The sequence below is a fragment of the Cornus florida genome, unplaced genomic scaffold, assembly GCF_030987335.1.
Source record: "Cornus florida cultivar Cherokee Brave unplaced genomic scaffold, ASM3098733v1 CherokeeBrave_3.0.0_Hap2_Chr08, whole genome shotgun sequence".
Lineage (NCBI taxonomy): Eukaryota > Viridiplantae > Streptophyta > Magnoliopsida > Cornales > Cornaceae > Cornus > Cornus florida.
Genome location: NW_026775578.1, coordinates 7,670,914 through 7,688,625, shown reverse-complemented (window position 1 = coordinate 7,688,625; position 17,712 = coordinate 7,670,914). Strand labels below are relative to the sequence as shown.

At 34.8% G+C, this 17,712-nt stretch overlaps 1 protein-coding gene across 1 annotated transcript; it reads left to right on the top strand.

Annotated features, from left to right (window-relative positions):
- The first annotated feature begins 3,711 nt into the window (after nucleotides 1-3,711).
- Nucleotides 3,712-13,085, top strand: LOC132269177 (probable xyloglucan glycosyltransferase 6). The gene is made up of 5 exons (XM_059770266.1): nucleotides 3,712-4,637; nucleotides 7,017-7,325; nucleotides 10,100-10,390; nucleotides 10,480-10,593; nucleotides 12,043-13,085. The coding sequence occupies exons 1-5, from the start codon at nucleotides 3,939-3,941 to the stop codon at nucleotides 12,676-12,678; spliced, it is 2,049 nt and encodes a 682-aa protein (XP_059626249.1). The 5' UTR covers nucleotides 3,712-3,938; the 3' UTR covers nucleotides 12,679-13,085.
- Nucleotides 13,086-17,712: the final 4,627 nt, after the last annotated feature.

The following is a 17,712-nucleotide window of genomic DNA, read 5'->3' as shown; positions in this document are numbered from 1 at the left end:
ATGGCAAAATACTCCATGCCGTTTGGGATTCTGGAAGTAAAACCTTCCTTAAGATGCATTTAAATCCTCAATATAGTCAGCACATAAATAGATTTTCATAAGTTATTTTGATTGTATTATTGAACCGCATGTTGTTTCACAAGTAACACTTATGCTATGTTCGGTTGGAGAGAAAGATTGAGTAGGGATGGATGAGAGGGGGATGAATTAACTTTCCGTTGGAGGGAAGGGAATAGTGGGAGGAACCTTTGTATTTTTTTATTCCCCCAAAATTGAGAGGAAGAGGATAGAGAAAGAAGTAATAACTAACACAAATATAGATTTTTCATTTCTAACCTTTTTAAAAAATTGGGATAGATATATAATTTTTAAATAATGAGGTGTGGAGGGAAAAAATCCCCTCCAATGAGAATAATCCTCGTCATCATAAATATAAACATATCCTTGATAAGTTTATAAAGCCCACCTCGCTCAAACCCAAATTGAGTTTGATACTAGTCCAAGATCATTGTTCACAAGCCCAATACTATTGTTATATGACCTTCAGCCCTGTTGAAGCCCGAATTAAGAGATTATCAGCCCAACATGTTAATATTTAACATTCGGTCCGTTACTCAAGCCCAGCCGGATCAAAGTATGTTCAGCACAGTTACTCAAGAATACACAAGTCCTACCAGTTGAAGGATTTACCGTAGAAGGAAAATTCTGAGATAGGAAATTCTGTACAAGGCAAGTTCTATGTATGGAAAATTAGACAATGGAAAGAACTCTATTAGTAAAGAATGTTTATATAGAAAGAATTAGAGGACAAGCAACGCGAGTCCTACTATAAATTTACAATCTTTTGTATATAAATAGAGGTTTAGACCTCCAATAAAGGGATCAAGCAATTTACGCTTCTCTATACACTGTTCTTATTTATTTTTATTGTTTTTTGAGTGAGTTGTTTTATTTTTCTCAATCATTATTGGTTGAGCGAAATTTTGCACCTACAGAGGGCATATTAATAAAACGAATATAAAAACCCTCTTTCCCTTTCTTTCAATCAAAAAAAATGTGTAACCCCATCCATCATCTCTAAGTACCCATTCCATTCAACCAAATAAAAGGTGAGAGAGTCACTTTTGTCTCATACATCCCTTCCATCTATTTTTTTCATCCCTCCAACCAAACGAAATATTACAATTACAAAATTTGCCTCTATTTCACACGGCCTTAACATGCTTCTAGGGATATTTAGGAACATTATAGATTATGCAAAAAGTGATTTTCAACCCGCCATTCTTATCAAACATTATTGAAACTTAAGAGATATTTTATTCAATTTTTTAAAGATAGTTCCCAAGAACTCATTGGAACAAAAAAAATTTTAAGGTAACTATAAAAGATTATTTCATGAATTTTTTTTTTTAATTAAGTAATTGAAAAATAGTTTTTAGAAACGGCTAAAAAAAAAAAAAGATTTGTACAATTTTTAATTTTTAATTGTTTGAAAATACACCATCAAATGTTGTAACCTAGTGATCTCTTCACTACCGTCCAAAGATGTGATAATGATTCAAGTCTTCCTGTAACAAAATGACAAATGGTTACTTCATACTGGAGTTTCTTGCCAATGAAAAAAAAAATAAAAAATTAAAAAATAAAAATAAAATTATCTGAAAAAATATACTACCTCCGGTCCTCCGTCCAAAATAGATGTCCATCATGAAAATTGTGATATATTTTTTAAATACTGAACCAAAAATGCCCTTAAGAATATACAACTGGTTAATTTGGATTTGGGAATTGGGCTAATAAACGATGATCAATCATTGGACCTGAAGTTGGGTTTTGGGTAGTTCCATTAAATTATGTTTAAGATCGAATGAGCCGATGTCTGAATACCCTCGTTGAAATCGGGCAAAGCCCAGGTTATGTGCCCACCTAGTGTTTGAGTGTACTTTGGCTGGCTTTAAGGCCCAAGAGCATATCTAGTCATATAATTTTTTTATAATGCATTTTTAATAATAAATTTATCTTTTTTCTAATTTTATTTTTTTAACTTCTCTTTCTAATTCGTTCCTTTTTTTTTTTTTTTTCCTCTCTCTAATTGTATCATCTTCCTAACTCTTCCTATCCATATTATGCAATTTACTCTAAAAAATAAAATAAAATAATTATTCTTATTTTTATAATGCACAACACAAACTTATTCTATATATATATATATATATATATTTGATTCTCTTCTCTTTCTAACTCTTTGACTTTTTTTCTTTTTTTTTTTTAAATTATTTTCCCTGGCTATTCTTATACACATTATACAATTTACTCTTAAATATAAAACTAAAAATAATATTATAATTCCTTATTAGGACAAATAATAAATTATGGCAAACCATGATATAATAATATTATAATTTTTATGCTAAATATATAGATGTGATCATGTGACTGTAGGACATAAAAAGAAATAAGGCTTTGATTAGGTGGGTTACCGCTTAAAAGACATAAACATGATGCTCCACAACACCGCATAATAAATAGGTTAGTCAATTCTAAACATTAGATTGGCTGCGTTTGGTTTTACAAGATTAAATTTTATAAATTGTATATATATTTATATTTTATTTTATACATAATACAATAATAAAATTAGTCTTTGAACCTCCCAACTATATATCATAATATATAATAAAAAATAATATTATATATTATATATTAGATTGAATTATAAAAAAAGTCTAGAACCATGTAATCGAATTGAACCAAATCGTTCTCTCATAGTTTGGTCTTAAACTTTTTAAAACCGTTGAAAACGGTTTGATTTGATTTTTAGATTTTCTATACCAGCTGCCTTTAAAGTTATTCATTACTTAATTTGATTTGAGTTGAACATTGTATTAGTTTGTAACTGGAGCAATACTATAATATATGAGAAATTTGTAACACCTAATCCATATATAATCATTTACTTTTTCATTTGCATCCAATGTAAGACACTTGTAACAATTGCCTTACATCAACTAATTTTTTTGGTCACGAAAACAATTCCTACTCTATTATTCTGACCTGCAGAAAGCCACAACCTAGATGCAGAGTGAACAATTTCAAGCAGAGGATATCCTCCACTTCAAGTAAATTAAACAAGTGAACTGTTAACATTATCCAAAATGATATACCCATAAATATTAGTTACAAAATCTCCAAACCTTTTTCACTCTTTGCAGAAGAAACTGCTACTAATTGATAGATACTTCATCCCCAAAACTTTGCATTGCATTTTTTTTTTTTAAAATTTTTTTTTTTGTCACAATGTCTTCAAAATAGGGGTCATACGACAATATTGTTTTTAATAACATGATATAATTAGCGGTGACCCATATTGTTAATGATAATAAATATATGGAATTCTCAATACAATGATTTGAGTTAAACCAAACATATACTGTAACACCAAAAATATGAACGAAAGTCACGCAATAGGCACCGTTTTCTCTTTCCATCCATATTACCTAAAATGGTCCCTTTTGTCAATTCTGAATTGGATTTTGGTTTAAAATCAGTGAAAATAATGGAAAATATCGTACTTGCTGCTGTGCGTTACCAAATATGAATATCCCCGTGATTAGCCGGTAGGGTCTTGGGATGAATAGCTTGCCACACGTGTCCTGCTCTAATAATCTTATATTAAACATGCATATGTACTTATACTACTATACGTACATTAAGAAAGAGCAAAACTCCGCTAAATTTGGTGGTGTCTTAACTAAATTTAGCTCAACCTCAGCCCTCTCTGCTTTGTGGCTTCTTCCCCCAACTCCGGATCACATAGAGAAGAGACAGAAAGAGGAGAGAGAGAGAGAGAGAGAGAGAGAGAGACTGCCATGGTTCACTGAGAAGAAACCAAAGACACAGAAAGAGATCTTCTTCTACACATTTCATTCATCCTCTATATGTCTCGACCACCAAACCATGAATTCCAAGAATGGTGGAACAAGCACAGAGACAAGCACAGCGACCTCTTCCTCGACAAATCTGAAAACCCTAGCTGGTTAACGGTCGAGATCCGCAGCCCCTCCGCCGATCTAACGGTCGAGAAAGGCCGAACTCGAAGCGCTCGTCAGCTCTCTTGGGTATGGCTCTTGAAATTCCAGCAAATCGCCAATTATTTCGCCTATTTCACCAACGGCTTCGTCTCCGTACTCCGAATCGCTAATCGCCGAATCACTTCCTCCGAATCCTATTCGTCACGCTCCGAATCCAGATTGTATCGAGTGATTAAAGTGTTCTTGATCGTTGTAGTGTTGTTACTAGTGTTCGAGCTCGTCGCCTACTTCAGAGGATGGCATTTCAGTCCACCGTCGGTGGGGTCGTTGGAGGTGTTGGATTTTCTGGAGCTTGTGTATGCCAATTGGCTTCAAATTAGGGCGAATTATTTAGCGCCACCGTTACAGTGTCTCATCAATATGTGCATTGTTTTGTTCTTGATACAGTCCGTGGATCGCATTATATTAGTGCTTGGATGTTTCTGGATCAAGTTACGGAAATTGAAGCCCGTTACGCTAATGGAATATTCAGAGGGTTTGGAGAACGAGGATGTGGAGGATTTTCCGATGGTGTTGGTGCAGATCCCCATGTGCAATGAGAGGGAGGTAAGAAGATGTAGGTTCCGAATCCCTACTGTACAAGTTTTGGTTAATTTAGCGATTTGCTTCAACTGCAATTGCAAGTAAATTTCAACTGTGATTTAGGTCATTTTTGTTTCATGTTTGAAGCTTTAGCTTATATGTATATATATATTTTTTCATAGACAAATTCATGCTGTTACATTGGTAATGCCAACTGTTGAAAAGGGCATGTAGTACATTATTTTAGTGTAAACTGTTTTCTTATGGGCTTGTCTTTCATATTGATCCTTTTTGCTGAATGCTGCCTCATAAAGGTAATGCACTCTTAGACAATACTTTCAAATTTTATAGATTATACTGCTATGCTACTTGTGAGATTGAAGTCTATGGGTGAAATTATTAAATGCTATTGTTGAAGCTTAACATAAAGTTGATATTTTGTAATTTTCAGTTGTATTTCTGATGTTTCTTTGGGAAATTTGTAACCCCTCAAGACACTGCCATTAAAAGTGGATCAAATTATACTTTTCTAGAACTCTTGAACCTCGAGTGATAAGGAAGATTATATACTCGTTCGTTTTAGATTTTTGTGGGGGAAAAATTCCATTTAATAAAATAAAAAAGGAGATGCGCTGTTCAGTTTCAATTGCATATTTACATGGTTGTGGTTGTGGTAGTTCATTGATATAAAATATTGTTGTGGTGCATGTATACAAATTTGCAATTATAATGCTGTGACTTATTAAATTGCCACATTCTACAATTTGTTGGATTTCTGTGACAATTGTATAAGCTTGTTAGTGCTTTACCAAATTTATTCTAATATGGAAATTTCATCTTGATGGTTTCAATTTAAAACTTCGCCATTAGAATTGTCTTGGAGTTCCATATACGCTAAAATAAAAATTATGTTTGTGTGTGTGACAGTGAGATTTTGCCACCTGAAAAATCTTGAGATTATTTCATGTACAAGGGTGGCATGTTAATAAGCAAGTTTACTTGCTCATTTCATTTTGGAAGAAAAATAAATGAATGAATCATAAAAGTAAGACTTATAAAAAAATAAAAATAAAAAGAAAGATTAGAAGTAAGAAAAATGGTGAGCCATTCTAAATGTGCGGTTGGATTAAAGCACAGGCTTGATCCATAATCATTGAGGAGGACGTGACTCATGCATAGAAGGTAGTCATGACCTTTGTGATTGGAGATCTCATTAAGGAGGTTGGATAGGTAAGAATGAAATTGTATGGTGGTAAGGAAAGCGCTAAGCATTTTTATGATATTCCCTAGTGATGGAGATCCTGATGAGCCACGAGGACTATTTACTTTATTATAGGCTTAGATACCTTTTGATGATTTTTGACTATTGATTTACATATATTACAAAGATTTTCTTCCCCTCTATTTCTCTCTCTCTATTTTCTATTCCTCTTCTATTCTATCTTCCGTTCTGCATCACCTAGTCCCATTTATTTGGTTTAAGTGCTGATAAAAATGATGGGTTTAGTAAGTAGTGCTCATAAAAATTAAGATTTTCGTAAGGTTTCGCTTTAAGATTGGAATTTTGGAAGTACTGGTCACGTATCACATTGGAGGAATCACCTAGTCAGATCGCTACTGTGGGATTTTGAGCTAATCCCTTGAAACATTCCTGAAACGCAGTATGTGCAAGTAACCGTAAAGCTTAAGACCGAATATTTCTGGCTATTTGTTAATACTTGTGTGGTAAGCAGCGACTAACTAAAGGACCTAGTTCAAGATTTTGTCACAGTAGTCCCTTAAGAAAAAGTGTAGGTTTTCAAGCTCGAAACACACCTACACCCATTGCACCCTAAAAAATGCTCACCTTGTTATTATAAAATCATGTGAGGGATTGTAAGATGTAATATAAATTTATTTCTTTGTTATTTTTATTTGATTAGCTTATAGTTTAATTTTGTGACTCACATGTTATTTTAGTTGTTTTCTAATCCGTGCCAGTATATGTGTTTGTGGGAGAGTGGGGAGTGTTGTAACTGTTGGAGCACTCTCAGGCCCACAACCCTATTTCTGATTGATTCTCAGTGATATTGCTCAGATGTAATGCTTAGTTGACTTGAGTTGCGCATTTTCTAAGTATTGAAACAACTGAAATTTGAACCCTTTTTTTTTTTTTTTTTTTTTTTTTTTTTTCGTCTTTCTCTCCCAATGCATTATGGGAAACCATTTTGAGCAATCAAGAATTACTTTAGCATATTATTCTATTTCAGCCTTTTCTTAAAAGCATGCAACTTGTGCAGTCTCTCCCTCCCTCTGGATTTCACATTGCTGTATGGGTCCGAGATTTTTTTTTTTACTTGAGTTATACGGGGTCTGAGTTTCCTTCTCAGTAACTCTATATTTCTTCACTGGGTTGGGACACAGGTTTATCAGCAATCCATTGCAGCATTATGTATCCAAGACTGGCCAAGGGAGAGGATGCTTGTACAAGTTCTAGATGATTCTGATGATATAGATCTTCAACTCCTTATCAAGGCAGAAGTTCAGAAATGGCAACAAAGGGGTGTGCGGATATTGTATAGGCATCGTCTTATCCGGACAGGCTATAAAGCGGGGAATCTCAAATCTGCAATGAGTTGCGATTATGTTAAAGATTATGAGTTTGTGGCCATATTTGATGCGGATTTTCAACCGGGACCAGATTTCTTGAAGAAAACTATTCCCTATTTCAAGGTAATTTTTTTTATACAATTTATATGGAGATCATTGGTCTGAGCATGTCTTACAATCAAAGCTTAGGCTCAAAAGCAGTATTGTAGGGAGCTTTAGATCACCAGGTTTCATAAGTATGTTGATATCGTATATAGATATGTTTTTGCTTATGTGCAAACTTTCTCAAAGAACGAATTATCGATATGGTGTGATTCCTGTCCATCCAATGTTAACACATTGTTGGACTTGCCACCATGGTAATGTAAGCTTTTAATACAACAATTAATTTATGCCAGCCAGATTAATAGATTCTGGTGCATATAACGTGGATGGGTTAGGCAAAGGGACCACTATAAATCCAAGGGAAAGACGTGGCCCTAAAGTGTCCAGTGATCTTCTTGAACATCTTTTAGGATGTTGCCAATATATCAGTGACGTCATAATCACATTTGTTGCATGTTAGAGACCCATATGTCTTGTTGTTACAATCTTGTTTTTCCCTATCTTGTTACAATTGTATGTGACTTCTCATAGGTGATCTACTCCATTTGATCCTCAATGGAAGCTTTTCTCAATCCAGTGCATATATGCATATTTTACAATGATTTCTAGCTGTGACCTGTGGTGGTTTAGTTGAAACCTTTTGGCGTGATTATGTTATTACAAATAGTATGATTTAAGAAAAACTCGTACTTAATGAGTAGGTGTTTCATAGACAGAAGTACATGAACTATATTTTGATATTTGTATGAGATAATGTAATATAGAGCTCTTATTTCTTTTGTCATCATTATTTGCCCACTAGTTCTGTTTTCTTTGGACATGGCTTTAATGATGTCCATCTATATGGTTGGCCTTATTTATTTTCCTACTTAAAAGGCTGTTGCCTAGTGTTGGTCCTCTTTATGCGGAATATTGGGAGGAGTGGAATGTAGAAGACCTAACATTTGGCATTATTTTGCACCTTGTGAGGTCTAAACCGATTTTCTTGTATGGCACTCAAATCTTATATTATTGAATGCTTTTGTTGAGTCAGTTAAACAATGAGCCCATTAAACCATATATGGATCTTTACACCCACGAATAGGGGTGGATCCTTACTTGCGGGGGCTGACTTAGTAGTATGAAAATAAAACTACAACAACAATCAAGCCTTTTCCCATTTACTTGGGATCGGCTACATGAATCCCATGTTTCCATTCTGCTCTATTTAAGGGCATAGTTCAATCCACATGCTATCATATCTTCTTTACCAAGTCTACCTACATTAACTTTGGTCTTCCTCTTTCCCTAGTTACCCTTAATGTGGACAATGTCACTTTTCCTAACCAACGCCCTTAAAAGATCATCTTTGCTCACTGATTTTGTCACATTTTATCTCCAATTGGCGCTCTACTCCAACCATCTCTCGAATGTGATCATTTCTAATTCTGTCCTTTTTGGTCTTACTGCACACCCACCTCAAAATTCGCATTGTGCCACACTTTATGCAAATATTGTTTCCTAGCTGCCCAACATTCAGTACAATAAAGTAGGTCTGGTCTAATAGTTGTTTGATAGAACTCCCCTTTCAATCATAAGGGTATACGCCTATCACACAATCTACTAGATGCGCTCCTCCATTTAACCCACCCTGACTTGATTCTTTGATTAATGCCATCTTCAATTTCTCCCTCATTATGAATAATTGAGCCTAGATGACGAAAATGTTCACTTTTTTGTACCTCTTGATTCTCAATCCCCACTACATCCTCATTTGTCTTTCTAGATTTACTAAAGTTACACTCCATATATTCAGTTTTATTTCGACTTATCTTAAACAATTAGTAGTATGAAAATGAATTAAAAAAATTTATACTATAATTTTTTCTTTATAATAGAGTTTTGGAAAGTAGATCTAAATAAGTTTATTTATTTATTATTTTTTTTAATAATAAATTGAGAGTATTCACAAATCACAAAGTGCATAAAATTAGGAAAACAATAGGGATAGGTGCAATATATGGAATTTTTGAACATTCCTTTAAGTTTGGACTAACTAAAAGTAAAAACCTAAAAGACTCAAATTTAGTTTCTTTATAAGCTTCGGAGGGCCACATGTTTTGTTGGAAATTAAACCCCTTCCTTTGGCACAGCGGAGTCATGACACAAACAAGCACACATAATAATACAATATTTTACGTGGTTCGGCCGAACTCAACTTACGTCCACGGAGAGAAGAATTTCATTATAATGAATCAAGAAGAGAATATACAACTGTAGAGAATGCTCACTCACTCACTGCCTCATGAGAAATTACACCGTGTACATACTCTCTTTGCTCAAGGTATGGCGTTGAATACTTGAGCCTTTCATGGTCTACCACTCCTCAACATCGGGGGTATAGAGTTTCTAACTGTAGCTTGGTGAACAAGTAATACAAATCCTTATTTGGCAATGACAGCAACTACTTGGGGCTTAATTACTTTGGACCCAAGTCTATCTACACGTTCCCAAACCAATACAACCCAATAAGAATTGAGACATACAATTGTTAGTGTTTTGAAATTCACTATTTATAGGCAACATATATTTTAGATACCTATAAAATCTTGGAGGGGCCATGCCCCCCTCTCTGCCCCTGCTCATGAAGACGTGCATATAGAGATATAGATTCAGTTTCTTAAACCAACTCAAAAATTGGGTCCTTTGGGTTTTATGGAAAGACCATTTAGTTAACGTGAGAAAATAGATGTTAAGTGATTTACTAATCCTTTTTTGTTCCTGGGACTAATTGTTTATTCCACCTTTTGAAGGGACAAGGCGAACTAGCATTGGTCCAAACAAGGTGGAGCTTTGTGAACAAGGATGAGAACTTGCTTACAAGATTGCAGAACATAAACTTATCCTTCCACTTTGAGGTCGAACAGCAAGTTAATGGAATGTTTATCAACTTTTTTGGTTTTAATGGTACTGCTGGTGTTTGGAGAATCAAGGCCCTTCAGGAATGTGGTGGCTGGTTGGAACGAACAGCTGTTGAGGACATGGATATTGCTGTCCGTGCTCACCTTTGTGGATGGAAGTTCATATATCTGAATGATGTTAAGGTTCATAATATATTAATATTTGGATTTTTTTCTCCACGCATTTGAGATATTAGGTTAAGGTTGCATTGACACTGCTTCTTTTTTTGCAGTGCCTTTGTGAACTCCCTGAGTCGTATGAAGCATATAAGAAGCAGCAACATCGCTGGCATTCAGGTCCAATGCAATTGTTTCGCTTGTGCTTTGTTGACATACTTCGTTCAAAGGTTTGGAAGTTCCATTTGATTTTCATTTATCTTGCAAGTTCTCGATGTAAAAAATCTGACGGAATTATTTACTAAATTTGTAAGTAATTCAGCCTTATTTTAAATAAGGGTTATTTGGTCAACTTAAGTATAACCTTAATTGCTGTTCTGTGGTAATAAATAGATTCAAACAAGAAAATATGGGCACGTAGTAATGAAAAGAAAATGAGCAAGGGGAACTAGAGAAAGACACTGAACTTTGACACTGCATTTCATGAGAACTTAGGCTTGTACATTCACCTTCTGTTGATTAGGAAAATAAATGAACAGGCAGAGAGAACAGATGTATTATTTTCCTGCATTTTCTTTCTTCAGTTTGGGGGTTGCATCGGAGGTTGTGGTTTCTTCGTTGGGTGCTTTCTATGGTTTAGGTTTTTACTCTGGCCCTCAAGCTGCTAGCAGTTCTTGAACTAGAAAATAATGGAGCAAGACAAGTAGTTGAATAAGTGTGTAAAAGTTGGCAGATGGTAAACATATTGCCACTTTAATTAAAGGTGATCAATTTCTTTTCTTTTTTCTTTTGCAAATTCTCAATGTAAAAACCTGAAGGAATTGTTAACTGAATTTGGAAGTAATTCAGCCTTATTGTAAATGTAAAAGAGAGTGAGGATAGGGTTATTTGGTCAACTCAAAATATAACCTTAATAAATAGATTCAACCTAGTAATGAAAAGAAAAGGAGCAATGGGATGTGGAGAAAGACACTGGACTTCAGACACAGCATTGCATGTGAGAACTTTGGCTATCAATATGTAGTTTTAACCATATAACTTTTACAGCCACCTTCTGTTCATTAAGAAAATAAATGAACTGCCAGAGTGAACAGAAGTAAATTTTTCCTGCCTTTTCTTTATTCAATTTAGGGGTTGCAGGGGAGATTATGGTTTCTTTCTTGGGTGCTTTCTATGATATAGGTTTCTACTCTATACCTTAAGCTGCTAGCAGTTTTTGATCTAGAAACTAGTGGCAGCAAGACAAGTAGTTGGATTAGTGTGTAAAAATTTGGCAGATAGTTAACATATTGCGACTTTAGCTGAAGGTAATGAATTTCCTTTCTTTATTTATTTTTTCATATTACATAATTATATAAGTTCTTGAATGGGTAAATTTGTTCAAATTTAGAGGACAATATTGAATTAAACATTAGTAAAAGATTGTTCAGTAATTGAAATGTTTACTAGATTTTTTGAGCTTTTGTTCTGTGAAAGCAAGAAAACTGGATGCACGCCCTCCCCATACACACACAGAACCAAGTAAAAAACACAGAACAAAGCCAAAGATCATCTCTCTTAAATAATTCCTGAGAATGAGTAATTTATTACTAAAACTTGTGGCCTTATGGCCATCAAATGATTTTGTTTCAACTATATTGTTGTAAAGTTTATTAATGTTCTTTTTCTTGTCATAACAGGTGAGTTTGGCCAAGAAAGTCAACCTTATATTTCTTTTCTTCCTCCTGCGGAAACTTATCTTGCCTTTTTATTCATTCACACTATTCTGCATTATTCTCCCTTTGACCATGTTCATGCCGGAAGCTGAGTTACCAGCTTGGGTAGTTTCTTATGTCCCTGGATTCATGTCCATCTTGAATATCATCCCAGCACCCCAGTCATTCCCATTTATCGTGCCCTACCTCCTATTTGAGAATACCATGTCTGTGACCAAATTTCATGCAATGATATCAGGGCTGTTCCGATTAAAAAGTTCTTATGAGTGGATAGTTACTAAAAAATTGGGCAGATCATCAGAGGCAGACCTAGTTGCGTTTGTGGAAAATGAATCTCAACCAGCGCAAGGTACCAGTCTCCACAGGTCCTCCTCAGAGTCGGGTCTTGCGGAGCTTAACAGATTAGAGTTGACCAAGACATCTGGAAAGACTAAAAGAAATCGTCTGTACAGGAAGGAACTTGCTCTTGCATTTATTTTGTTAACTGCCTCAGTGAGAAGCTTGTTGTCTGCTCAAGGAATTCACTTCTACTTCCTGTTGTTTCAAGGGATAACTTTCCTAGTTGTTGGTCTTGATTTGATAGGAGAGCAGGTTAGTTGACGTTCCAGTTACAAATTTCACACGGTTAAAAGATTTTTTCCACGGATTCAAGCCTGGGATGAAAAGTCACATTGAACCACAGCCTTGGGAACCATCTTCAGAGGTTCAATAATCAATCATAGCTGAAAATACATTTCTTGGCTGCCAACTAAAGCAGTTCATTTCCGATGTGTATGCTTATAATTGTAGTCTATGAGGAAAGGATTACGGTATCATTATTTGATGCCGAGTCATATAGCTGGAAAATTGATCTAAATTTGTCCAAGTCATGGAGATGGAGAGTTGTGAAACTGGCAGAGGGTGGTTTCTCTGTTCAGCCTGTTCATTTGTTGTAATGCCACTGTATACTTGCCTGTGCAGAAAATCGGGCATTGTTAGATTACTAAATTATTCTTTATTTTTGTCAAGGGCAGGTTGTGTACGATCACATATTTTGATCGGAAGTTTAATTGATGTTGCAACTCCTGGTGGTGCTTCTTCCGGTTAGTTATCTGCCACTATATATATATGCATCTTCTGAGAGGAGGTTAGCATTCACATTGTATAAAAGCTTGGTGTGATGGTTTGGTTCACCTCTTGCTGGCGTTTCTCAATCTGCCTGAGAACGTGGTTGCTTTTCTTGGATTCCTCAGTAGCACCTTCTCCCTCCTGCCAACATTTCCCGAAAAGGCCAAAACTATTATATTGGTTATTTTTTCCCCAACATTACTACAAAGAAACCAAAGACCTCTGGCTCAATGGTATAATCTCCCCATTCTCAAAAAGGAGGGGAGAGGTTCGAACCTCAGCGTGGGCATAAAAAGTGTGAGTACTTCCTTGACAAAAAATAAAAAAATAAAAAATAAAAAAAAAAAAATTATCACTAAAAAGAATTTGGTGAAACTTAAGTTTGCTTTCCTAAACAGTTTGGAATTTGGAAATCAAAAGCAGAAGCATCATAACAACCAATTTAAGCCGCTGAAAAGCAGCATGTCTCACAGAAAAGAGATTTAACTGTCATAATAATTATATCCCAGGATGATTGAACATGATTATTAATATATATATATATATGGTTATCTGGCAACCATTGCAAATTACTATTACATTATACAACTAACTAGGCCATTGGCCCAGATGGAATTAACTCCACACCAAATGTGAGGTGCGGGGTACAAGCCCCACATGGAGCAGGGCACTATGTGTTGCTTAACTACAAAAATAAATAAACAAACAAATAAATCGGCAAGCTTATACAATGAATAAGAATAATAGACAAGTGTATGAGTGAAAACGATTGTGGGTGAAACAAATTTGCTAAATGGGATAACAATCCGAGAGAGGCTAAATAGTGCACAAAATAAAATTAAATCAGCAAGCTTATACAATTAGTTGTGTAATAAAAGACAAGTGTCTGATTGTGGGTGAATTCTCACCTTAAGTAAAACAAATTTGCTAAATGGGATAATAATCTGGGAGAGGCTAAATAGTGCACAAAATCAAATTGATTCCCATAGAAGAACAATGTAAAATTGTGGAAATTCGAAAAAAATAGGTCTACAAGATCAATAGAGTAAAAAATGAACTCTAATGGAAAAAAGAAATATTTGTCATTCAGACCATTTCCATCCCAAATTAAGCGTCCTTATTTTTTAGTTGTCCCAATGTAAGTGTTCTTTTTGAAAGTCAAGAAAATAACCAAAAAAAAAAAAAAAACCCTCCCTAAACTATCCTTAAGTTTTGAAAATGTTCCTAAATTAAAAATGTATATCTATAAACTTCTAAAGGGTTAGTTTTGGAAAAAGAGCCGTGCCTTTTTCCTTGAAATTTTGGGGTACCTAAAAGGGAATCTATCTTGGGTCAGAGGGATGTTCGGTATCATTGAATTGCTGCCTTGATATTGGAATTGGAGAAAAATTAGTTCAAAGCTGGGTGGTGACTGTTATGTATCGGATATTGTAACAAGTGAGAAACGTCCTAATAATTTGACTAAGAAGTTCAGCCAATTGTGGATAACTCATTTGTGTGGATCGACCGCTTTGATTTTTGTTACAAGCCTCCCTCATCACCATCATATGAAGTTCCACTGATTTTCACACTACTTGGGTAGCATTGGGGAAAAATGTGTCAACAATTGAAAATCCACGAGTTGTATATATCAAACAGTGAACAGATTCATGTTTCTGAACTCATATATCCATTTCACACATCAAAAGTCAATTGCAAGAAAGACGAAATTTAAGGAGCAAATTATTAATCAAAGATAACAATACCTATCTAACGTAAAGAAATGTTGTCAGGAAACCAACAGCCAAGCAATATAATCACTAAGTGAAGATAATCATACTCCTTCAATTATACATATAGGGATTTCTTTTATTTAATAAAAAATCCAAAAAGAGACCAGTTAAGCTGCATACCAGGGAAGAAAATCAATTATATGAGCAGCCTCAATAAGTCAATCCACCTTCAATGGCAAATGGAGTTCCATATCAGTCAGTAAAGATGCCCACATAAATGAAGATGTGTTATTAAGTGGGTACCAACAGGCTTCTGGGAACTTGCCTCATTCATTACTAAATTGAGGAGGTCAACATTCTACGCAGATTTATCTTGTGGCAAGTATTTTTTTTTTCTTTTTTTTTTTTAAGAACCGTTCAACATGCTTTTAACAACTCTGTTATCAACCAACTGCAGTTTGTTATGTTTTCATAGAGTAAAAGTTTTACAATTTATGCATGCAAGAATCCATGTATGCCAATTATTTTATGCTTAAAGGTGTCAACATCGCTTTTAACTAAAACTCAATTCCAATTAACATTAGCAAAAAATAAAACATATTACATTATTTGCAATGGCGCACAACAATATAAAGGAACTATAATTCAAATGAGTGTCCACTAATCAAATGGTATTAATTATAAAATTAATAAACAAAAACAGATGTGATAAGAAATAAGGTGGTAAAACTCATCACCTCTGTACTTTCCTCCTTAGTCGTCCCTTTCTTCTTCCTACCAATGTCAACACCATATGAAGATACCACTGTTTAATGGGGCGGCATCCACCTGAACAATTGCACTCTTTACCAGAGTCTGCGTCCTAACAAGCATATTGTTCGAAGCATTGTGGACCACATCAGGGATACGAGTTTTACGGGTTACAGCTTCACTACCCCATGAATAGTTCCCCGTGTCCAATCTAAGGGCCCTCCACTTCACATTGCCACCTCGCACACGTACTCTCCTAACAGTCTTGTTGCTTGAGAGCTTAGTGTTTGCAGGCTGACGACCAAGTTCATACCTTTAATAAAAATAAATAAATAAAGTAAACAATTATATAGTATAATTCACAATAGACCTTACGACTTCACAAAGACCACCAGTTCTTTTTGCAAATATCATCCTATTATTGACCCCAAAGGAGGACACTATTAGCCACGCTAGCACTAAAAACCAACTATAAGGCTTATAAAGACATATTTCTGCTCTCTTTTCAGAGAGTTCGAATCACAATTAGTGCATATAGGCGCTTAAAGCAGAACCAAAACTCAACTTGTCAACAAGCACTTGGATTTGGCTTACCCCAAATTGAAATATAAAAATTAGTTAATTTTACACAATATCTCCAAGGATTAGATTTAATTCGTGGATGCCCATACAGAGAGAAGAGGAAACAATAAATCTCAATAGTGAGAAGACATATTCAGAATACCAGATCCAGCTATCATCTTCTTTTAATCATTTCCATGTCAACTGCCAATACCGGAAGATCAAGGACAGGTAATAGATATAAGAACTTCATGACGGGGAGAAGAATCATAAAACATAAACTGGTCCCCAGCAACAAAAAAAACGTAGCATTGCATCTCCTCAACATCAAATAATTCCATGGTAACTAAGAGAACATGGCTGCACACAAAACCACATTCTTGAATGAAAAATCCAGTGTTGGTCAATATAGCAAAAGAACTAGGAATGCACTCTGGAATCGAAGTTTGGACTCCACAAGAACCTAATCGTTCAACTGCCTCATACAAGAATTGAGGATACCTTATTCTGGACAATGACCATCAAAAAAACAGAAACCAAATTGCAAATGATGCATTGCAAAACATAGTAATTCCAAAGTAATGATTTCTGATTTCAACACCCTAATGAAATTGCTGTTAAATAATGTGTTATGTGACCCAAGATTTTTTACTTCAGAACCCTAATTAATTCATTGCTGTTTTATAATGTGTTATGTGACTAATGATTTCTGACTTCAGTACTTCCATTGGATAATCTTTGATGCCATATATGTAATCCATTACAAATGCTCCTCAAAAACGAGAATGACCAACTCAACACCAGATATATCTGTTGAAAGCTCATCAATATATTCAAAAGTATATTACAAATAAATCTATATATACACATATAAATATAAACAAACCAAAAAAAAAAAAAATTATAAATTACAAAATGGTACCCACTTTCTCTTCTTCCTCCAAGCTTTCTTTTTGCCGCCAGTTGCACCCCTCTTATGCATCGAATCCCGAGATATACCTGCAAAGAAAACAAAGTCATGAGAGAAAGATATGACGCTATTCTTCTAAAATGCACAATTTGATTTCTCATGGCGTAAGGTTCCATACCCATGTTTGCTGATCGGCGAAAAGACGAACTCTTTCCTCTCTTATGCTCTCTCTCTCTCTGCTCTCTCTGTTTTTCTATAAAAGCTCTCTCAAAGAACGATAAAACCTTAGTGGCGGTCGTCGGGTGAAATCGTCCGCTGAACAACATAAAGATATGGGTAAATTAGACTGATATTTGGCTAAATGTTACGCAAGCATTTCAGATTTATTACTTTCATCGCTCTTATGTTTGAGTATATACTCAACATCTTCCTTTCCATCAAACCTTGTAAAAAAGTTTCATAAAATAATCCAGTTGCCCTTACACTTATTTATTTATATACAATATTTTTTCTAAAAAGGGTAACAGTGGTGAAGATGATAGAGAAAGTAATAAGAGATCAGATAGAAATTTCATTTCATTTTTGATTTTATAA